Source organism: Sinocyclocheilus rhinocerous, unplaced genomic scaffold (genome assembly GCF_001515625.1).
Source record: "Sinocyclocheilus rhinocerous isolate Xijiao unplaced genomic scaffold, SAMN03320098_v1.1 scaffold2852, whole genome shotgun sequence".
In the NCBI taxonomy this organism is placed as follows: Eukaryota; Metazoa; Chordata; class Actinopteri; order Cypriniformes; family Cyprinidae; genus Sinocyclocheilus; species Sinocyclocheilus rhinocerous.
In genome coordinates, this window is record NW_015646497.1 from 467220 (window position 1) to 491049 (window position 23830).

The 23830-nt window shown below is 39.8% G+C and overlaps 2 protein-coding genes across 4 annotated transcripts in view; both read left to right on the plus strand.

The window, feature by feature from the left end:
- The first annotated feature begins 1002 nt into the window (after positions 1 to 1002).
- Positions 1003 to 13787, plus strand: gc2 (guanylyl cyclase 2). 3 transcript variants are annotated; one of them, XM_016512049.1, is made up of 20 exons: positions 1003 to 1207; positions 1893 to 2741; positions 3556 to 3860; positions 3941 to 4289; positions 4376 to 4460; positions 4567 to 4663; positions 4741 to 4866; positions 5792 to 5872; positions 6068 to 6244; positions 6522 to 6678; positions 6753 to 6902; positions 7127 to 7275; positions 8075 to 8238; positions 8407 to 8599; positions 8767 to 8941; positions 9031 to 9129; positions 9329 to 9423; positions 10350 to 10435; positions 10522 to 10610; positions 12784 to 12867. In XM_016512049.1, exons 2-19 carry the CDS (start codon positions 2003 to 2005, stop codon positions 10607 to 10609), a joined length of 3315 nt encoding a protein of 1104 aa, XP_016367535.1. In that variant the 5' UTR covers positions 1003 to 1207; positions 1893 to 2002; the 3' UTR covers position 10610; positions 12784 to 12867. The 3 variants fall into 3 exon arrangements, with proteins under 3 accessions (XP_016367535.1, XP_016367536.1, XP_016367534.1); XM_016512050.1 differs by lacking the exon at positions 12784 to 12867 and adding an exon at positions 11053 to 11151; XM_016512048.1 differs by lacking the exon at positions 10522 to 10610 and having other exon boundaries at positions 12784 to 13787.
- A 2988-nt stretch (positions 13788 to 16775) lies between these two features.
- Positions 16776 to 23830, plus strand: part of LOC107707924 (insulin receptor substrate 2-B-like) — a 26911-nt gene continuing 19856 nt past the window's right edge. The window contains exon 1 of the mRNA XM_016512051.1: positions 16776 to 20511. Coding sequence (XP_016367537.1) covers positions 17049 to 20511 — 3463 coding nt within the window. The 5' untranslated portion in view covers positions 16776 to 17048. The remainder of the gene's footprint in view (positions 20512 to 23830) is intronic.

Below are 23830 nucleotides of genomic sequence, written 5' to 3' on the forward strand. Positions count from 1 at the left end.
ATAAATTGAGAAAAAAAAGTAACTTGCGTTACTTATTTGAAAAAGTAACTCAGATATGCTCTTGTGTAAATTAAAAAATAATGCGTTACTTTACTAGTTACTTGAAAAAAGTTACTTGTAATGCGTTACCCCCAACACCGCTTAGTTTAGCCTAAGTAAACAATGCGCAAAAACGCTCATCTGTCTGAATGACTGGTGACGGAAGATTTGGATGGCAGCGAGGGAATGTTGTGAGACACTAATATCTGCCACAGCAATCTTTCCATATTCATTACCTTTGACATGTGAGTGACACATTTCTCTGTGCCTCTCTCCTAGAGATGACCGCAGTGACGGCAGGTCAAGTCTCGAGGGGGAATTATGAGAATTATGGATGAGAAAATCTTCCATGAGCTTTGACTGAGCACATAAAACATGGGGATATGGCATATGGAAAGTTTCTTAGACAAGGCTTTACTAAAACATTCTGATTGGTCAATGATTTAATTTTGGTCACTCACTGCATAAGAAAGCAATTATCTGTCAAGGGAAAGTATTTGTGTAAGATTGCAGAGAGGAAAGAGAGGGTGGTGGGACAGATGGAGCAGATTATGAAAGTGAACCGCAAATCTTTGTCACTTTTGTTCCTGAAACTTAGCTAGCTCTACCAGAATTAGGTGTTTGAAAAAAAAAAAAAATGAAAACAGAGACCATGCAGAACACCAAAATAATATCAGCCAGGCAGGCAGACACAACTGGGAACTTTATTGGATTCTACTGCCCCCTAGAGTAAGTGCTGGTTCAGTTCTTGTTCTTGCTATTCTTGCTATTTCTATGCTATTTTTTTTTTTAAAACAAGTATTCATTATGTCAACACTTAAATTATAATATGTTTGAATTTTAGCATCAATTACCAGCAGCTGTCATTTTTGGAAGAACATACACAACACTATAATGTGTCCATTACACAGACTGAAAATTGGATTGATATAATCTTCAGGTCATTCATTGAGGTCAGCAGTGGCATGGTGTGCACAGCACAAGAGAAGATTATAACTGTAACTCAGTTCTGGATAGACCGTGATCGAACCTGCTGCTCATATTTGGATTTATTTCACAACATATGTGCAAATAATAAGAAATAATTGATTTTTGCATATGGTCACAGCATTTCCATGGACAGGATTTACGCAGATGAAGACAACAAGTTATAGAAATGAACAATCAGGTATTACTTTGGCAGTTACAGTCCGTAAGTCAAATACAATGGTTAAACAGTTAAATGGTGTCACTAATTGGTAATGCTAGACTGCAGTTTTAAAAATTGACAACAGTAACTCTATGAAGTCAAAACAAAGTCAATAAGTTTAAAAAGTGTTGCAACTGTTGATTATAGTTTGTACTGATGTATTTCTGCTGGCAGGTTACGTTCAAACTAATTGAATTAGTTTACTTAAAGATACTTATTTCTAACTGTTGGCTGTGATGATCACAAAAAAACTCAAGCAGCAGAGCCTTACTTGGATAATCAACATTTAAGTCCCTTAAGTTTCATATTGTCATATTGATACCCAGTATAGTGAAGGATATAACATGGTTGTTTTGCAGATTGATCTGTTTTGGGGATAACAATACAATAGCCTAAATGTATTAAATGTTTTATTTGGATAAAGTTGAAGTGAGTAGCCTACGCATTATGCTGTACTCTTAACAGGATTTCAGCAATCCTCTCACTCCCAATCTTACACCATTAATAACCAGCACAAATTTATAGATTAAATCCTTCTTGATTTCTGTATTTTTGCTGCTCTGAAAGCATTTTTACAGCATAACATGCTAAATATGAACTGATAATCATTTTAACAAACAGATCTATCAGTTCTATCAGCTTACATATGTTCATTTTTTCGTAGTTTGCTGTGGCTGCTGACCTGATTGACATTAAGGGCATCTCTCATGTGACAGTGAAGAAGCTCCACTGTGTGCCAACCCACCAGCTGTGTGGCTGACCTGTTACCCTGCAATGCGACGGCCATCCAGTGCCTTTCACAGCTTATGTCCAGCATGGGCCACCAGAGGACTCCAGATCCCTGACCAAAGCACTCATAAATATACCTATTTGTGTCTCTGGCCACTGTTGTATACTGTAAGCTTCCTGTGCCTTTTCCCTGCCACCTCTGCTGCCACCGTTAGGGTTGGGGTGGTGGGTCCTTGGTCATGTGACCCCCTCTTTACTAAAGCTCAGCCCGGCGTGGCTGCTCAGTTAGCTGTGGATCACATCAACAGGGACCCTTACCTCTCACAGGGCATCACGTTTGATTATGTCATCCTGGAGGAGGACTGTGAGACGTCCCAGGCTTTTGCCCGTTTCCTCGGTTTCTACACACGGGCGTCTGGGTTTATTGGTCCGGTGAACCCAGGTTACTGTGAAGCTGCCTCTCTGCTAGGAAAGAGTTGGAATAAGGCAGTGTTTTCCTGGTCTTGTATTGGACATGAGTTGGATGACGCCCGTAGTCACCCTACGTTTGCCCGCACCATGCCCCTACCCTCCCTCGTCCTGCTACGCTTCATGCACCACTTTCTCTGGGCACATGTGGGCATCATTACATCAGCAGAGGATGCCTGGTTTGAGGCGGGTATAAAGCTGGCCAGTGCCCTGAGGAGTCATGGGATGCCTGTTAGCATTGTGGCATCTGTTCGTAATGACCACACCAGCGTGCGTAAGACACTGGCCAGAGTCAAGAAAGTGGCAGATCTCCGCTGTGAGTTTAAAACATGGCTAATATTGAATGATATGATGTAGTGATAAGTGATCTGCTCACATTTTAAACTGTAACATTAACTATTAAAACAGTACTTTGTTTTGATACTGATACTTCTCAGTATTTATACACTACTGTTCAAAAGTTTGAGTTTGGTAAGATATTTTGAAAAAAACCTCGTATGCAAAAATACAGGAAAAACTGTAATATTAACATTGTATTGTAACTGTACAATATATTTTAAAATGAATAATTAGTGTTAGTATAAATGTAGAAATAACAAGGTAATTTATTCCTGTTATGGCCATTGCTCCAGGCTTAAGTGTCACATAATTCTTCAGGAATCATCCTAATATACTGATGTTCAAGATTCTTTAATGAATCAAAAGTTCAAAAGAACAACGTTAATTTTTAATAGAAATTCAATGCATCTTTGCTGAATCAAAGTATTATTTCTTAAAACAAAATATTACTGACATCAAAACTTTAAACCATAATTAATTAATTAATTTGTAAAATACACTTGAATACAAAACTTTTCATTAAAAATTATATTACTAGCAATTATGTCAGCAGTTTGGCTGAAAAAATTAGCTCATATTTCGATTAGTACACTAAAAAAATTAATATTTCCTTTTCTCTATACTGAAATATTTCTTTTTTAAATAACTACTCAGTTATATTTTTTCGTAAAAAATAAATATGATTTAAATAATAAACGTTTTTACTGTATTAAATATAATGATTTAAAATAATATACAATATACTGTTCTTTCTACCTGTCCTCTCATATTTTCAATACTTCTGTTTGCAGTGGTCATCCTCGTTATGCACTCGGTGTTGATTGGTGGAGGAACCCAGAAGTTGCTGTTGGAGACAGCTTATGACATGCGGATGACAGACGGCTCGCTGGTGTTTTTACCTTACGATACGCTCTTTTACAGTCTGCCCTACCATCATGTAACCCAGCCTGCCCTGCGCCATAACAGCAAGCTGCTACGAGCCTACGATGCCGTGCTCACCATCACTATAGAGTCTCCACAGGAGCAGTCTTTCTACCAAGCTTTTGAAAAGGCCCAGGAGCAAGGAGAGCTTCCCAGGAACCTTAAACCACAGCAGGTACAGCGATGGTTTAAATTGGGGCTTTAACACTTAGCTAATATACAGTAGCTAATGTAAAACCTTCACATCTCTTATAGGTGTCCCCATTGTTTGGCACCATCTACTCTTCCATCGTGTTCATGGCTCATGCTGTGCAAAGTGTCAGGGCTTCAGGCCAGTGGATGTCTGGGGGGAACATCGCCCAGAATGCCCGAAACCTGCTATTCAAAGGTTTTAGCCTCCAAGCAAACTTCTCTGACTTTGGCACGCTGGACTATGTGGTGCTGGACACGGATGGCTTTTCTTGGGAGTTGCAACCTACATACCATATTGAGATGCAGACAGATATGGTGCGTTTTCTGGGACGGCCGATTCATTTCCCCCCAGCTGGACCACCAAAAACTGATTCCAGCTGCTGGTTTACACATGGGATCATCTGCCGTGGAGGTGAGTGTGTATGTACATGATTTTTTGTTTTTTCGTTCACATCGACGTACATGCATTTTATGTATCAATCACCCTCTGTGTTACAGGTGTGAATCTTTTACACATGGTTTTAATCTTCCTGTCTGGCTTTCTGTTCATCTTCTTCTCAATTGGCTGTTCTTACTGCATCAGGTATTCATCAAATTATCACCTAAATTTATCGTAACATTTAAAGTTGTTCAAAGTGTGTAGACTACTACAGAACGTTTCTTTAAATATTTCTAAATGTTTTGTATAGGCGTAAAATTAGTAAGATCCGAATGGTGAGGGGTCCGAATAAGATTTTACTGACTTTAAATGATGTCACATTCATCAACCCATCCCTGAGCAATAAGGTCAGTAGCACAAGTACATGTGCACACAAATAAACATTCATATACTCTAATTATTAATACTTGTATCTGAAAAACAGAAGCTGAGCTTGGATGACAGCAAGGCCAGTGACTCAAGAATGAGCATTTCAGAGCAAAGCCTCAAGTCTCCATTGTCTATTCAGTCGCCAGCCACCTACGAAAATTCTAATGTTGTCATTTATGAGGTAAAAGAAAAACTCTCAATAGGTTATGTAAAATGACTGATTGAATTTGAAGGCTCATATTATGAAAAATCTTTTTTTCTTCAAAATAAACTATAGATTTAACAGTCACAAACAAAAAATCCCTTCACAGTCCACTTACAGCATTTATGAAAATGAAGTTGCAAATATGATTTGTCACAATTACATCTACATATCAATGTTTATTTATACAGTATAGCACATTTCATACACAATGGTAATTCAGCATTCAACAGCATGACCCACCATGATAAACAACAGTGTAAACTACAATATCATTCAAAAGTTTGGGGTCAGTAAGAAAGTAACTGATCATTTTAATAAGTAATGCAGTAAATTGATCAAATGTGACAGTAAAGACTTTTACATTGGTACAAAAAATTTCGATTTTTAAATCATTGCTATTCTTTGCTATCCTGGAAAAAAATATAGCACTGTTTCCACAAAAATACTAAGCAGCACAACTGTTTTCAACGTTCATAATAATAAAGAAATGTCTCTTGAGCAGCAAATCAGCATATTAGAATGATTTCTGAAGGATCATGTGACACTGAAGACTGGAGTAATGGCTGTTGAAAATTCAGCTTTGCCATCACAGGAATTAGTTACATTTTAAAATATATTCAAACAGAAAACAGTTATTTTAAATTGTAATAATATTTTATAATATTATTGTTTCACAAATTTTTTTTCTTATTCTATTCTAAGGGCCAAAAATATGGTGGAAAATGGTCATTTAGAACTAGATTGTGACTATAAAACTAGATAATGAGTGCAAGAAACCTTAACATTATAAGTAAACATCATGAAAAGATTATGTTATGCTATATCAACCATTTAGATACATTATTTACACATATTTAATGTAAATGACTGAACATTTTCTCTAATGTTTCTCATTTTGCAGGGTGATTGGGCATGGCTCAAAAGGCTGCCATATGGAAATTTCCGGAGCATCACTCCTCATACCAGTGATGTGTTTGAACTGGTTAGTTTTGCCACTGATTTTTACATAGTACATTTACATTTAGTCATTTAGCAGACGCTTTTATCCAAAGCGACTTACAAATGAGGACAATAAAAGCAGTCAAAGTAGTGCTCATTCTGTTTGTAGGACATTCTGTTTGTATGTTCTTTGTTGGTGATTATTTCTTTTATCATACAATTGCTCTCGATATTCCAGATGAAAGATATGAGGCATGAGAATGTTAACCCCTTTCTCGGCTTCTTCCATGACTGTGGAGTGTTTGCCATAGTAACAGAGTATTGTTCGCGCGGCAGCTTGGAAGATCTGTTGCTCAATGATGACGTCAAACTGGACTGGATGTTCAAGTCCTCTCTCATTCTAGACCTCATCAAGGTGCTCTTACTAGGAATGTGATTGGTTGAATTGAAAATTCATTTGAAAAGCATTGAAATATAGCAAGCACACGTTGATAATGACTTCTCAATTTATACCCAAACCACAAAAAGAGACTTTATAAACATTAAAGTCATTAAAAACAGGATTCTTATCATTATTTCTTGATTTGTGTGGTTTTATACATTAGTTCTCTAGTATGTACGTTTATTGTCACATAAATGCATTTGCAGTTACACCACATGTAAGCTTATGTGTGTTTCTGACTGGCATGCAGGGTATGAAATATCTTCACCACAGGAACATCTGTCATGGAAGGCTTAAATCCAGGAACTGTGTGGTCGATGGGCGTTTCGTGCTCAAAATCACAGACTATGGCTACAACAAGGTGTTGGAAGCTCAGAGATTTCCTTATGTTGAACCTCCAGCTGAAGGTAAGGTTTTATTGTGAGACTTTTCTTGTTATTGATCTCTTGCATAGGATGTTCAAGTATTTGAACCCCCACAGCCCTTCTGTGGACCGCCCCTGAGATTCTGAGAGGACCCTACCCTGGTCTGTATGGCAGTCACCCTGGTGATGTGTACAGTTTCTCAATCATCATGCAAGAAGTGGTCATGCGAGGGCCTCCCTTCTGCATGCTGGAGAACTCTTTTGATGGTAAAGTCACATGACCCCACTATCTGTACCAGGGCTTTTCAAACTTTTTGATGTCACAGACATACAGACATTTTTGTTTCACATTGGTTTTCTCTGAACTTTTCTGTGGACCCCGATCTATACTGTATCTATATTGTACTGTCTATAGTGGTAGATTGTTGTGTAGGCATGTCATTACAGTAATTGTACAGTGTTTAAGTCTTTAATACATCTGGATCATATAGAAATTGTCCAAAAGATCCGGAAGCCTCCTCCAATGTGCCGGCCCCTTGTGTCCCCGGATCATGCTCCCATGGAGTGTATTCAGCTTATGAAGCAGTGCTGGAATGAACAGCCAGAGAAGAGACCCACATTTGATGAAATCTTTGACCAGGTGAACACTGACAGCACTGCCAAACCATCACCATAATGTCAGATTTCTGTGGTTGCCAGAAATTCAGTGTAAAAAATACTGTTATATTGTTTCTAGTTTCTAGAGTCATTCATTTTATTAAGTGAAATAATATACGGATGTACCAAAATCTGCTTTTTACTGTAAAATGTACTCATAACCACCATAATAATGCAGGTAGTAAAACAATAAGCCACATGATGAATCAGAGTTCAAGTAGTCCATAAAACATGGCTAATACTCGCAACATCAGGGTAACACACATAATGCTAAAATAATGCAATAAACATACACTAAATAACACGTGACAAAAAACATCACATTATGAATGCGCATTACTGATAACAAAAAATGTCATGCAGGGACTTCTGGGAAAGCCCTTTTCCTGTTTTTCACTATGACATGACATGGCAATTCATAGTTGGTATGGTAACCATAAAGTTACATAATATTAAATATATATATGAATATGTATTAAACCATATTATTAAACCATTGCAGTTTTCACCATGTATGGGTAGGTAACTCATAGTTAAGCAATTAAGTTTATTTGTTTATTCATTTATTTATTCATTAATTAATTTTTGTTGTTGTTGTAAAATTACAAACTTTTTTACGGAGACGTTTATGTTGTAAGACTGAAATTAAAACAGAGATTGATAATGTATAGGTCTCTGAATAACCAAGCAATGGAGAAAAACTGTATGAGATCAGTCTGATTTTAGAGATTCTATTCTTATATTCTCTGCTGTTCTCCATCTCCTCCTTATTCTCTCTACAGTTCAAGAATGTTAATAAAGGGAAAAAGACCAACATCATAGACTCCATGTTGCGAATGCTGGAGCAATATTCCTCCAACCTGGAGGAACTGATCAGGGAAAGGACAGAGGAGCTGGAAATAGAGAAACAAAAGACTGAGAAACTCCTCACACAAATGTTGCCCCCGTAAGTGACAGACACACAGTTACAGCAATGACTTTACCACCACACTATGCACGGATGTGATATTTAGAGAAATAGACAGGGAACAGCTTTCAAGCACTCATATATGTAAAGTTTTTGAATAATTCCAACATTTTTAAAGTGTCCTTTGTTTTTGTTCATCCTCTCTAGGTCAGTGGCAGAGGCCCTGATGCGGGGCACTACAGTCGAACCAGAGTATTTTGACAGTGTCAGTCTTTATTTCAGTGATATTGTCGGCTTCACCACAATCTCAGCCAACAGCGAGCCCATAGAGGTGGTCGACCTCCTCAATGACCTTTACACTACATTTGATGCTGTAATTGGCGATCATGACGTCTATAAGGTAACACTACAAAAGTGATGTTAACATTTATTAGCTGTGTTTTTATTATTTGTAATCACAGTATAAGCAAATTTGTTTGCTTTCACATAGATTTTTTTTTCATTGAATTGAAGATAATGTAAGCTTTCAGTTTACTAATGAATGTCTCTTGTCTTCATTGCCTGCAGGTGGAGACCATTGGTGACGCTTACATGGTAGCATCAGGTGTGCCCATGCCCAATGGGAACCGACATGCAGCCGAGATTGCAAACATGGCCCTGGACATCCTGAGTGCTGTTGGCACCTTCAAAATGAGACATATGCCTGATGTACCAGTCCGCATCCGCATAGGACTTCACACAGGTCAGGCTGATTCATCCCATTTGGTTGATTAAATGTAAAAAAAAAAAATTGTAAAACGTTTTCTTTACATATGTATGCTTTCTTATTAGGTCCCTGTGTGGCAGGTGTAGTGGGTTTGACCATGCCACGGTACTGTCTGTTTGGGGACACGGTCACCACTGCTTCCAGAATGGAGTCTACAGGATTGCGTAAGCATGTGACAGTTTCACCATATACAGCTCTGTTTCTATATTTCAAAGATGAATATGGATAGATGCATGTCTCATTAAATTACAGATGTAAAAATTATTAACATCTGTAATCAGTGAAATTCAGTGACTGTCGTTAATTGTACAGTTGGCCATGCCAGGCAAGGAAACTGCTCTTAATCTGTGTGCGTGTTTGTAGCGTACAGAATCCATGTCCATTCCAGTACAGTGAAGGTCCTGATGGAGCTGAAATTGGGCTACAAAGTAGAGCTGAGAGCCAGAACAGAACTCAAGGTGAGCTTGTCTGAGATCATCTGTAGGACAAATCAAAGATTTATCTCACAACCTCTCATTTATACACTACTGTTCAGATTTTTTGAAAAAGATTTAATACTTTTAATTTAACAAAGACACATTGAATGATCAAAACTGACAGGAAAGACATTTATAATATTTGTAACATCAATTCTGTTCTTTTGAACTTTCTATTGATCAAGGAATCCTGAAAAAATGTAGGCCTATCACAGTTTCCATAAAAACAGCTGCAGCTGTTTTCAACATAATAGGTACATAATAGGAAATGTTTCTTGACTGAAGACTGAAGACTGGAGCAATGGCTGCTGAAAATTCAGCTTTGTCATCATAAGAATAAATGACATTTTAAAATATACTCAAATAGAAAACCATTGTTTTAAATTGTACTAATATTTAACAATATTTCTGTTTCTACTGTACTCGTAATCAAATAAATGTGGCCTGGGTGAGCATAAGAGACAAAAAATGTTTAAAAGTCTTGCCAACCCAAAACTTTTGAATGGTAGTGTATGTAATGTTGCATTATTTGCTGTTATATATATGTTGGTCTAGTGGTGGTAAAATCATGTAAATATTGTAGTTCAAGATAATTCATTATGAATTAAAATATGTATTTTTCCCAAAACAGCAGATGTAGGGTATAATGTGTGAAACATTTGGGGGTAAAATGTGCCAGGAACTAATCGTGATCGTAAGGTTTGCCTCCAAATGCAGTAAAATATACTAATACCACTTCTTTCCCAAATTAAGCTATTTTACTGAACAGTGAGTAAGTAAAATATCCAGTGAGTGGCAAGATCAACAATGCAAAATAACTCTTGAATGATTAAGTTCATGGGTTTAGATAGACGAGTCATCTGAAAGAACTCTATTTGGTCCATCTTCTCATCCTCTCATCTCCACAGGGCAAAGGTGTAGAAGAAACCTACTGGCTCACCGGGAGAGATGGCTTCACCAAACCACTTCCCGTGCCGCCCATACTCAAGTCAGGGTAAGGGGAGGCCTTTCTGTGGCCTGTGCCTGCAGTGTGTGTGTGTGTGTGTGTTTTGTGTTTATCTTCTCCAATGTATTTTTCAGGCAAATGGCTCATGGCTTGCAGATGGAGGAGATAGCCGCATACAAGAAGCGGAAAGCAGAAGCACAGCTTGCAAAGAAGAAAAACTGAGGTAATGTTATGCATGGAGAATGTATAACATTACTCAATGTGGCACAGAGAGTCGGGGGAGGTGGGGAGGACGGCAGGATGGGGCTAAAGAGTCAGTGTGGGAAGCTGTTGCCAATTTTGCCCCATTTTGGTTGGGTTTCATTCTCCAACCATAAACAAGACTCAGTTCTTCTACTTTCAAGTAATGTTTCTCAGATGATACTACATTATCCTACTGTTTTATCTTTCATTTTCATTTCTGGTCATTTCTGCAATTGTAAGTTTATACATTTGCACATGAAATAGACTTTTTTTTTTACCAGAGTAACCGTTCAAACAAAATGTGTGTGTGCATGATTTGATGTCATCATTTATGGTAACTTTGTACAACCTCATAGATATTTTTGGACTTGAAGATGTGTGACTTGCCTAAGATAGTGGTTATATAAGCTCTCTCCTTTCAGACCGGATGACACTCCTCCGATATGGATAGCCAGCTTTTCAAAATGGACCGTCGGCTATGTTTGGCATGCTGTTATGCTTCTGTTTGTGTGTTCTGTCATGCTCTGAATGTCTTGTTTGTTCTCAGTGTTTCACATGTCATGTCTTAACATAGACCAAAACAAACTATATATATATATATATATATATATATATATACTCACACACACACACACACACACACATCCGTAGTGAGCATGAGAGACAAAAAAATGTTTAAAAATCTTACCAACCCAAAACTTTTGAATGGTAGTGTATATTATGGAGCATTATTTGCTGTGCTGTATATGTTGGTGCAGTGGTGGTAAAAGCATGTAAATAATGTAGTTAAAGATCATGCATTAATTCAATTATGTATTTTTCCCAAAATGGCAGCTGTAGGGTATGTGTGAAACATTTGGAGGTAAATGTGCCAGTAACTAATAGTGATAGTAAGGTTTGCCTCCAAATGCAGTAAAATATACTCTTACTACTTCTTTTCCAAATTAAGCTATTTTACTTACCAATGAGTAGGTAAAATATCCAATGAGTGGTAAGATCAACAATGCAAAATAATTCATGGGTTTAGATAGACAAGAAAGAACACTATTTGCTCTGTCCTCTCATCCTCTCTTCTCCACAGGGCAAAGGTATAGAAGAAACCTACTGGCTCACCGGGAGAGATGGCTTCACCAAACCACTTCCCGTGCCGCCCATACTCAAGTCAGGGTAAGGGGAGGCCTTTCTGTGGCCTGTGCCTGCAGTGTGTGTGTGTGTGTGTGTTTTGTGTTTATCTTCTCCAATGTATTTTTCAGGCAAATGGCTCATGGCTTGCAGATGGAGGAGATAGCCGCATACAAGAAGCGGAAAGCAGAAGCACAGCTTGCAAAGAAGAAAAACTGAGGTAATGTTATGCATGGAGAATGTATAACATTACTCAATGTGGCACAGAGAGTCGGGGGAGGTGGGGAGGACGGCAGGATGGGGCTAAAGAGTCAGTGTGGGAAGCTGTTGCCAATTTTGCCCCATTTTGGTTGGGTTTCATTCTCCAACCATAAACAAGACTCAGTTCTTCTACTTTCAAGTAATGTTTCTCAGATGATACTACATTATCCTACTGTTTTATCTTTCATTTTCATTTCTGGTCATTTCTGCAATTGTAAGTTTATACATTTGCACATGAAATAGACTTTTTTTTTTACCAGAGTAACCGTTCAAACAAAATGTGTGTGTGCATGATTTGATGTCATCATTTATGGTAACTTTGTACAACCTCATAGATATTTTTGGACTTGAAGATGTGTGACTTGCCTAAGATAGTGGTTATATAAGCTCTCTCCTTTCAGACCGGATGACACTCCTCCGATATGGATAGCCAGCTTTTCAAAATGGACCGTCGGCTATGTTTGGCATGCTGTTATGCTTCTGTTTGTGTGTTCTGTCATGCTCTGAATGTCTTGTTTATTCTCAGTGTTTCATGTATCATGTCTTAACACAGACCAAAACAAACTATGTATACTGTATATATACAGTATATATTCACAAGTTTTGTGTTCATAATGACATAATGTAAATGTTTTATTTAATCCATTACAGATTTGATATAACAGTTGATATACTTTCTTCTATCTGTAGTTTTTTTGGATAAAAATGCATTTGTTGATGTATTAGATCAACTAAGGCTGGTGTTCCTTCTTTGTTTTTCTGTCTTACAGACACGAATCAAAAGATTTTAAGGTGATGCTTAAGAAGGCAGTGAGGAAGATCTCCACCGTGCGCCAGGTGGCTCAGATCACCCTAGCCGATGAGGGCAATGTCATGATACACCATCACTGATGACCTTTAACCTTTGCCTTTTTGACCCCACACCTGCACGCAGAATGAAATGGAACGTGGAGAAACAGAGAACAAGCTGAAAAGGCTTGTTCTCGGCCTGTTTTTCTTTTAAAAGCACCTGAATGGGCAAGCTTGTGTGTACAGTTTACTGAACAGGAACATCTCTTTGTTATTGTAGAAATTCAGACTTTTCGGTAGAAGATTCGTTATGAAGAAGCTTTCAATATATCAAACCATACTGAAACTACACGGCTTCTCATAAGCTTCTCATTTGGAGCCTTGGTGGTCCAGCTCACTCATCATGCTCATCGTAAGCATATACATCTATCTGAGAAGCCGCATATCTCTATTCTCAACATGAAGCACCTTTATGAAATGAACCAAAGTCTCACAAGGAGCTAAATTTACCCAGTGGGAATCCATTACTCAGCACGAGGGGGGTCAGGTCCGGCTCAAAGACTCAACACATACAGTGCATTCACATCATTCACTTGCAGATTATCCCTCTTAGTAAACATGTTTGTGACTAGAGAAAATAGTACATTTAGTATTGCGATAAACTATTGTGCAGCCAGCATTAATATGGTGCATGTGGTTCTATGACGATCTATGATTTTAGATTTAGAGTTCAGTTTTACCATGGGATTTTAGTAGATTTTTTTCCCTCATAGATGATAAATTAGCATAATCCATAATAGGATTACCATGAAAACCCAAAGAATATCACAATATGTATTAGAATGCATATTCGCAATGCATGAGCGCATCGTGGTGGTTGTCGAATCAGATTTAGTTAGAAGTAAACTATGATTTGTATGTACATACTACAGTTCAAAAGTTTGGGGTTAGTACGATTTTTTATGTTTTCAAAAGAAGTTTCTTATCCTCGCTAAGGCTGCATTTATTTATCAAAAATACAGTCAAATAATATTAGCAACATTATTACAATTAAACGTAACTTTTCGATTATAATATACAGTATTTAAAATGTTAATTTATTCCTGTGATGGCAAAACTTTCTCCAGTCTTCAGTGTCACGTGATCCTTCAGAAATCATTCTGATATGTTGATTTGGTGCTCAAGAAACATTTTCTATTATCAGTGTTGAAAACAGTTGTGCTGCTTACATTTTTGTGGAAACCATGATTCATTTTTCCAGTATTTTTTGATGAATGAAAAGTAAAAAAACCCAGATTTTATTTGAAATAGAAATCTTCTGTAACAATGTAAAAGTCTTTACTGTCATTTTTGATATTTACTTGCTAAATAAATGTTACTGACAGCAAGCTTTTGAACATTAGTATATATATTTGTAGACAAATACTAATTCATGTTAAAATACTATTCCATATGTACTGAAAAAAATAAAATAAAAATGGAAAATACCGTGTGTTGTTTCTTTAAAAGGACAGGCTATATTGTTTAATGGGAAAAGGGCTAATGTGTGTTATGAGTCTTGAAATGACTGTGATATAGTTAAATGCATTCATCCTGAGATGCAATAGAAGTTCAGAAGCACTGAAATACTGTATAACAGTGCCCTCTTGTTATTGTGTCAGTAAAGGCAGCAGATGGCGACCTACATTATCATGCCCTATGTGGATTATCCAGTACTGACTCTATATAAAACTGCAGAGCCACCAGGTCACCCCTAACCAGATTACCTTCTCTCAAAACCTGTTCATCAACTCACAGCAAGATTACCCACCACTTACATACAGTGTTTTTTAATAATTATGAACTAGCTATTTCTTCTCCTTCTCAGTGTAACTGTCATGCCTCTAGGTGTTTGAAGGTTGTGAATCTGCTAAAAAAAAAAAAAAAAAGGTTGACTTTGGTTGGCTGTTTTCGATGCCAGTTTTGTCATTTAAAATTTTCTATAATACATGTTTATATTTCAGAATAATCATGCCGTGAGGGAACATTTGAGGCATTAGTGTCTCTGTAGGGAAATAAGTGGCACAAACTACATACTGAGAGACAAAAAAAAAAAACTTTTATAATGAAAGTTAAACCCTCATTATATTAAGAGACCCCGACTTGCCATCAATTAAACAAACATTAAAAATTGAACTTCTCATTAATTAAATTTCACCAAAATACATTTCAATTTGTTATTAACCGTAGTACCAAATGAGCGAACATAATAATTATTTCACAAACAGAGTGTCAGAGTGAAATGTTTATCAGAGAGTAGCTCGTATTCTCTATTATGCATATCATATGCAGCATTTTAATGTTTTTTTTTATTACTAGTTAGCAGTGTTGGGCAGTAACTACTTACTAGTAACTAGTTACAGTAATAATATTACTTTTTGCAGTAGTAGTGTAACTAATTACTAATAAGATTTCAGTAATAATATTACAGTTACTCTCCATAAAACAGCTAGTTAGTTACTTTCGATGCCTCAACCCCTAGTGATTTAAAGTCCAACAATCCAATAATTCCTAGATTTATTTTCAGAATTTTCACAACTTGCACCGGCGCATGAAGTCACCGGTGCAGCAGGCATATGGAATAGCCACCATGTTAAGACTGTCTTAAGAACTAGTTTGACCAACTAGCAGTTGCCAAGGGGTAATCAGTCTTACTTTTCCAATACAAATAAGACCAATACCTTTTCATAACTGAATAAAAAAAGTTATGACCAGTCTTGAAGGAAAAAAAAAATCAGATGACTTACTTTTTAAGACTAGTCTAAACAGTTTATGCAACCGGCCCCTTGAACACTGATGTGTAAATTGTGGCACTGCCCACCCACATCCCTCTGATCCTGATATACATTGTATAAAATCTTTTTAGAGAATGAAACATTTTCCTATGAACTTACATGATTTCTTTTGATAAAATACATCATGGAATATAATCGTATGGGTACAACAGAGAAATTATAGCTACAATTAGCTTCAAGCTACATATGGCAATTATTGAGATTAATTTATCACTTACTTAAACGTTACTATTAATCACCACTGAGTGTTTGTAATAACTTCTGATTGCGATCCAATGTGGATTTTGGTCAAATGATGAGGCATAAATATATTGTTAATAACATTTTATTTCATTTTTCAGTTAGTCAAATTTTACTTCATTTTTTCCCTTTAATAAAGATTTAAATGTATAAAAGCTAGTTGAAAGACAGATCACACATTCCACGTCATTTTCACAAAATCTTGATGATTAGGGATTAATATTCAGTTATTAATCTCTCTGCTTCTGATTTTTGATATGCAAGATGTTACTTTGAGCCCAGCCCCAAGCTCACAATATATAAGCTACAAAAATGTATAAGAATTCTCTCAACACACACTTACAAAACACCAACTCAGTTGCCAGTAGTTAGCTACTGTAACACGAGTGTCTAGCAAGTTAGTACATTATAAATCCGGACTACTTTTGTTAAAATATCAATCACCGGCAAACTACAATAATAATGGGATCAATGCGGAAAAAAAGGACGGATTCACTTGTTTTGCAAACATGTAACAAATGTAATTAAGCACAATCGCCTTCTGTACACTTGCAAGCGATACGCATCCCAAAAGGCACAATCAACAACACAAGGAACCTTGAAAACGTCTGTGATTGGGCGGGTGACCCTTCAGTCAAACGCTACAGCCAATGAACGCTCGATATTCTATGACGCAACCTGCTTTACAGAATATTATTGGACAAAAGCCTATCAATCATCAGACGTCACCTTGCCGTTTCAATGAAACTCCGAGCGAAACCATTGGTCAGTGACATTGACGTAGTTCCGAAAAGGTCCATCGTGATTGGTCACAGCAGCTTTCAATCACACGTCTCGCTCAATCGGGCGCCTGCTCCCACCCCCAGGCGAATGACGCACGAGTCATGTGTTGTTTGTGCTCGCGCTCCATAGTGTACACAGGGCGCGAGCAGCAGATTGGTAGCCCGCTAGGAGGATCTACCGATAATAGATCGGGTAAATGTGGTCATGTTGCAGTTGCTGGCATTGAGTTCGGGGAGCATTGGCTGGGATACCTGCTTTTCATGTGGCGGCCGACAGAAGCTCAACACTGAAAAGACTTAAGTGCGCCGCCTGAGACACGGTTCCCCCCAAACAAACATGGGGTCTCAGTCTAAAAGCCTGAGGTAAAGTGACCTTAAATCTCCTATCTGATGGCAAATTTCGAGAACTACCAAGAAGGCAAAGCCGCAATGTTGATGCTGGAAACGCAACAGCGGGCAATCGGGACTAAACCGGCAGCTGCAACGGCGAACGGCGACACTTCTGTCGGGGAACCCCCTTCCGTACTTGATGTCGGCGGCGCTGCGTTGCATCAACCGACTGAACAACATCCACAGCAGCAACAGCACCTGGAATCGCCGGCGAGGAAAGCATCCGCGTCCTCTCTTAACCGGGCGCTTGAGGAATCTGCAGCGAGTAGCACACACACTACTACCTCAGCTTGCCCTGCTGTGAACACCGTGTCAGACGACATTAGGAAGTGTGGCTATATGAGAAAGCAGAAACACGGTCATAAGAGGTTTTTCGTCTTGCGGGCGTCGAGTCATCTGGGTCCGAGCAGGCTGGAGTACTATGACAGTGAGAAGAAATTTCGAAACACTCTGCGCTCAAACGCTGCCGCCTCAGCTGGCGCCTCTCCCCCCAAAAGAGTGATCTATCTCTACCAGTGTTTCACTGTGAATAAAAGGGCGGATTCTAAGAATAAGCATCTCATTGCTCTGTATACTAAGGATGAATACTTTGCGATTGTCGCTGAGAATGAGCAGGAGCAGGAGGAGTGGTACCAGGCGCTCAGTGAGCTCATGAGTGAGGGCAAGAAAGGCCACCTGGATGCGGATGAGATTGACGATGGATACGGTACTGTGACCCCTGGGACTGACTTTAAGGAAGTGTGGCAGGTAAATGTTAAACCGAAGGGCTTGGGCCAGATAAAGAATCTATCCGGCGTTTACAGGCTCTGTCTGTCTGCCAAGAGCATTCACCTGGTGAAGCTGAACTCTGAGACACCTTGCGTGAACTTACAGCTGATGAACATCAGACGTTGCGGCCATTCAGAGAGCTTCTTCTTCATCGAGGTCGGCCGGTCTTCGTCTATAGGACCTGGGGAGGTTTGGATGCAGGTGGATGATTCTGTGGTGGCTCAGAACATGCATGAGACCATTCTAGAGACCATGAAGGCACTGAAGGCGTTTGCCGAGTTCAGGCCCAGAAGCAAAAGCCAGTCTTCTGGCACCAACCCGATGGGTTTCATCACCACGCGGCGACACCTGGGCAACCTCCCGCCCAGCCAGACGGGGCTCCAGCGGCGGTCTCGGACCGAATCTGTGGTGGGCACACCACCCAGCAGGAAGAGCAGTGGAACAAGTGGCTACCGATTCCGCACCTCCAGCGAGGGAGAAAGCACAATGAACCGCCCCTTTCGCTCTGTGACAGGTAGCCTTATTCATCTCAACACAGCCCGCGCTAACCTGAGCCGACAGGAAAGTAGCAGTGGGGCAGGGGCCCGCTATATTCGTGCCCCGCCAGGCTCCACTTATCATACTCGTTCTGCCTCGCTGCCAGTGTCACACTTTCCTTCTACCACCAGTCCGATCAGCATGTCCAGCAGCAGCGGCCATGGCTCTGTGTCAGACACCATCACTCGCCCCTCCAGCGCGTCCATTTGTGGTTCCCCGAGCGATGGAGGTTTTAACTCATCTGATGAGTACGGCTCCAGCCCCGGAGACTTCCGGTACTTCAGAGTGCGCAGCAATACCCCTGACTCCCTGGGAAACACACCACCAATCCGTGAGGAGCACTGCCTCAATGACTATATGGCTATGGGCTGGAATCGTGACGTGTTTGGAACGAATGCAGCTGAGGCCATCAAAGATGAGAGTACAGATGAAGATTCACGATCGGGGTCTTTAAGGAGGCGGACTCCCTCCTTCTCCAGGCAGCTTGGGGGCGCTAGTGCTGCTGGAGTTGCTGTTTATCAGAAGATGACCCAGACCACCTTCTCGCTGGACGAGGCTGTGGCTGAGAGTAGCTCTTGGGGTGGCAGTGTCCAGACTGTCTCTACCTCCTCCTCCCTCTGCTCTGACTACAGCTCCAGTTCTGAACACAGCCAAGACCGGCCCCCTAGCCTACGGCCTGCAGACGCGCCTAAGGATGATGGGTACATGCCCATGATGGCAGGTGTGCTGCCCTCCACTAGTGATGCAGACTACATGCCTATGCAACCAAATATCCTTCTCTCTGCCTCTGCACAAGTCCAAAGTGCTGCTTTACATGTTCCCCAGCACATGGACTCTCAAGGCTATATGATGATGCTCCCAGGTAGAAGTGGGGCTACTGACTCTCCCGTCCCATCCAGCCCTGACATTAGCAGACGAGCAGAGGGACGAAGAGCCTCAGACCGCCATGAGAATGCAGAATACATGGATATGTCTCAGAGCAGCTCCACAGCTAATGCTCAAAAGGTCTCTGCTGAGAATTATTATGCCTTGACCACTCCTGGTGTCCCCAAGTCCTACAGTCCATATTTCTCCCTCCCTCGCTCATACAAAGCTCCATCCAGAGACCAGGCTGAGCATGACGATTACGTCCCAATGAGTTCCCCAGCAAAACCGGTCTACAATTCACCCACAGCCACCCCAGATCGTAGTAGCAGGTGCCCACCTCCTGAGTCCTCTCAACATAATGGCTTCACAGACCGCCGTGCCATTCGGCCGAACCGCCTTCCCCTTGGAAGGCGGAGTTTGCACGGCTCTCTGCGAGCAGCAGAAGTGCCAGTGCGTCCTTCCAGCCCTGGAGAATACATTAATATTGAATTTGGAGATCGGCCCACATATTCTGCCTGTTCGTTGTCTGCTGAAGGCTCCCCCTCAACCCAAAGCATTAACCGAGAGCAGCGCAAGTCTCCGCTGCCACAGGATTACATGACTGTCGAGATGGATGGTCTTCCACCAAAGAGTCGGTCCCCACGGCCCTCCCTGGTGGCTCCCTGGAATCCTCCTTCATATATCCGGCCCTCCTCATCCTCCCACTGCAGTGGGCTCACGGTGGGTAAGCCTGACGACTACACGGAAATGTCTTTTGAGCCCGAGGAGGAGTCCAAGAGCCCTACAGCCATGCTTGAACACCTGTATGTTCTGGAGCAACACTTTTTCCCCTTCAGCCCCCCGACTGAGCCTAAGGTTGTCCGTGCTGACCCCCAGGGCAGGCGGAGACACAGCTCGGAGACCTTTGTCACATCATCAGGAGCGTCAGGTGGAAATGGCCCGGACGCCAATGGCACCGTGCCTGGCAATAGTGGGGCTCAGCAGGTGGGCCGCAGCAAGGGTCAGAACTTTGACTGTGTTTGGACTGACGGCGTGACATCTGGCAGTGAGGCAACACATGGAAACTCCTCAGATCGAGACAATTCCCCCTCTGTGAGGTCTGCAAGGACTCTACCTGTGGAACACCAGAATGGCCTGAACTACATCGCCCTAGACCTGAGAGACGATCTCCGGCCTGGGAACAGTCATGATGCGCTTCCCTTGCCATCCTCCAGCGCTCCTCCCCCAGAGAACGGTGCCTATGCCAGCATAGATTTAATGAAATCTGAGGGGCTTACATCGGCATCTAAAGGTGAGCAATCTTAAATATGATTGTTTTTCTTGATAGTCATGTCTCCTAAAATCATGTCTCTTTTTTTCTAAAAGATACTTTTCTTGAGTATGTCAGCCTTGGTCTCAGTTTCCAGTATTTAAAAACTGGAAGAATCATTTTTATCTTCTAAATAATACAGCTCAGACTAGTTAAAACGATTAGCTGCTATATTAATTTAGTCACTTGTCATTCCAAACCTGTTTGACTGACTTTCATCTGTGTAACATAAAATATAGTTACAATTAAATGAAATGCCTCAATGTTTTATTTATTTATTTTATTTTTTGTCTATGCAATAAGTTCTACGCTGTTTGCACACCATTGACTTTAATTGTATTGGCAAAATCAGTTGCAACATTCTTAAAAATAACTTGTTTTATAGCTATAAGAAAGTAATTCTTAGAGTTTTGAAATGACACGACATGAGTAAACGATGACAGAATTTTACATTTTTGGGTGAACTATCCCTTTAAGTGTGTACAAAACACATCTTTATTGTAATGGACCCCCTCCTCTTGGCATCTCCTTCCTGTTGCATTCTCTAACTCCTTTGCCCTGAATGTTTTTCTTTTTTATATCCACTTTGTTTAGGAGCTGCTGTGTGCTTGGCTGAGTGTGTGTTGCTGCAGGGGGAGTGAGAGAATGAAGCGTTAGTGAGTCAGTGTTCTCAGCAAGCCTTAGATGACTCATTTGTTTATCATAGTTGAAGCAGAGATGGATGTGTGTGAGCGAGAGAGAGAAAAGGTTGGTTTAAAGCATGTGATAACTTTCTAGCATCTCTCTCTCTTTCTCTCGTACCCTTTTTTTCCTTTGGCAAAGAGAACTGTTGTATGACTCAGGTGATGATACACAGGAAACTTTATTTTCAGGCAGCATTGCCGCCAACTAGCTAGTAGCTACAGATATAGACTGCAGGGTTTAGCTGTAAAATGTTTTGCATGATATGTCATTGGCTAAAGGATCCGCAATACACTGCCATGCTTTTGGGGGCACTGCGTGTAGGCTACTATTCCAGTAGTCTTCACTAGTTTATTAGAGATGCAGGATAATTTCTGTGCCATTACTGTCATCGCACTAATGCCAAACAGGTCTCCTTCTTCGATATCAATGTTGACTAATGCTCAGACAAAACAGTTAAATGTTATACAGTGAGTTCAACCTGCAGATAGTTTATTTACATAGTAAACCTTATGTTTTACTTACATTTATGTTACATTGAATCAAGTACACTTTTAACGTGTAAAATTATACATTTTTAGTTTTTCCGTTGTGTGATATACCTGTTCTATACAGTTTTTTTTTTTTTGTGATATGCACTACTGTACTATCTTTTGCTGAAGTGTGTCAGTAGGAAATATCAGTTTGCATTACCAAACATTCCTTTTGCCATTAATTGTAATAATTCCAGTGAGATTTTTGTTTGCACAAGGAGTCTGACAACAGCCAGTGCTCCACACAGAGATCTGATCAAGAACAAACTTAGAAAGGCTAAATCCAGAAGAACTGTGACAACGTCTCCAAGATGCTGCAAGAAACCTACCTACAAAACTACAGTACTGCGAAAAGTTTTAGGCACTTGTGTAAAACTGCTTTACAGTGAGGATGCTTTCAAAAATAATGTCATAAATCGATTTTATTTATCGATGTGCATAGTTTTTAAGGTAGTTTTGCAGTTAAGTTTCTTAAAGCATCTATGGAGATGTTGCCACAGTTCTTCTGGATTTAGTCTGTCTCAGTTTGTTCTGTTTCTTCATGTCATTCCAGACAGACTGGATGATGATGAGATCAGATCTCTGTGTGGAGCACTGGCTGTCTCTCTCCTTGTGCATACAAAATCTCACTAGAGTATTACAATTAATGGCAAAATGAATGTTTGGAAATGTAAACTAATATTTCCTACTTGACACATTGCATCAGCAAATAGAAATAACTGACCTAAAAACCATTTGTTGTTGGTGAAAATACTAGTGGCCTAAGACTTTTGCACAGTAGTGTACATGTTCTACATGTCTGTGTTTGTAACTTATATAGAGTGGAAGTTTATGTTGTCTTTCCAAAAGTCAGCAAATCATCTCAAAAATGAACCTCAGCTTCATGTATGGATGGCATCATCTCTGTGTGGCCTGCACACTCTCTCGGCCTGTACATGCCTGACAGTGCAGGTTTGCACAAGACTAGTAACATCAGCTACATCATTCCAAACTTTTTAACCTGCGTCTATACAAAATGTTGGTCTGGATGGTCACTGAACTATTGGGTTTTAGTATAATAACTAATATCACTTGGTGTGATATCGGCTGGATTTGCCTGCCTACTTGTTGTTTTTGAGTCATAGATACAAACGGTCAATAAATCAGCAAGTGCATCTGACACTCTTCTCCCTCTGGTACTATTTGATTCTCTCTCTCTCTCTCTCTCTCTCTCTCTCTCTCTCTCTCTGTCTCAAGTTTTGCTATATAGCCTTTTTCTTCTTTTTTCATTGAAATATATAGGCTTCTGCTTTTATCTAATGGAACTTAAATAAGCTGAATGTTCCTAGCCAAGAAGTTTGTCTGTGTGTATATATATATATATGTTTCTTTGTTGTGGGCTAATAGTCTCTGCATTTTGCAGTGTGGGACATGTGCTGCAGGAAATGCATCAGTGTTGAAAAATGTTGTTCTTAAGCCTGCTGTGTTAATCCACCTGGAGAAGCTATGACTCAGTTCAACCAGTTGTCTTTCTCTTAATCTCTCTCTCTCTCTCTCTCTCTCTCCGTTTCTTTTTTGCTATCAAATGTCTGTTATTTCAGGATTATCGACCTCTTTTTCGCTATTTCTTAACTTAATTGGACAACAGTAGTGCCATGTTATTCTTTGAAGTACCTTGAGTACAGAAGTATGTGAATGTGGTAATCATTCAGTACCAAAGTACTGGTGTACTCATTGACATGCAGTGGTATTCTGAAATGAGGAAGCAAAGTCCCTAAGGTTTTTTTTTTTAGTTGAATGTAAATTCATGTTCCAGTTACACTTAATGTCGACACATTTGACAAATAAATAAACATTACTTGCACTATGGAAAAAAACAACCAATGCAATTCTTTTTACATTAACGATAAATCCGAATATAACATCAAGAGTTAAAGGGATAGTTCACCCAAAAATGAAAATTTGATGTTTATCTGCTTACCCCCAGGGCATCCAAGATGTAGGTGACTTTGTTTCTTCAGTAGAACACAAACGAAGATTTTTAACACAAACCGTTGCAGTCTGTCAGTCATATAATGGAAGTGGATGGGAATCACGGCTTTGAGAGT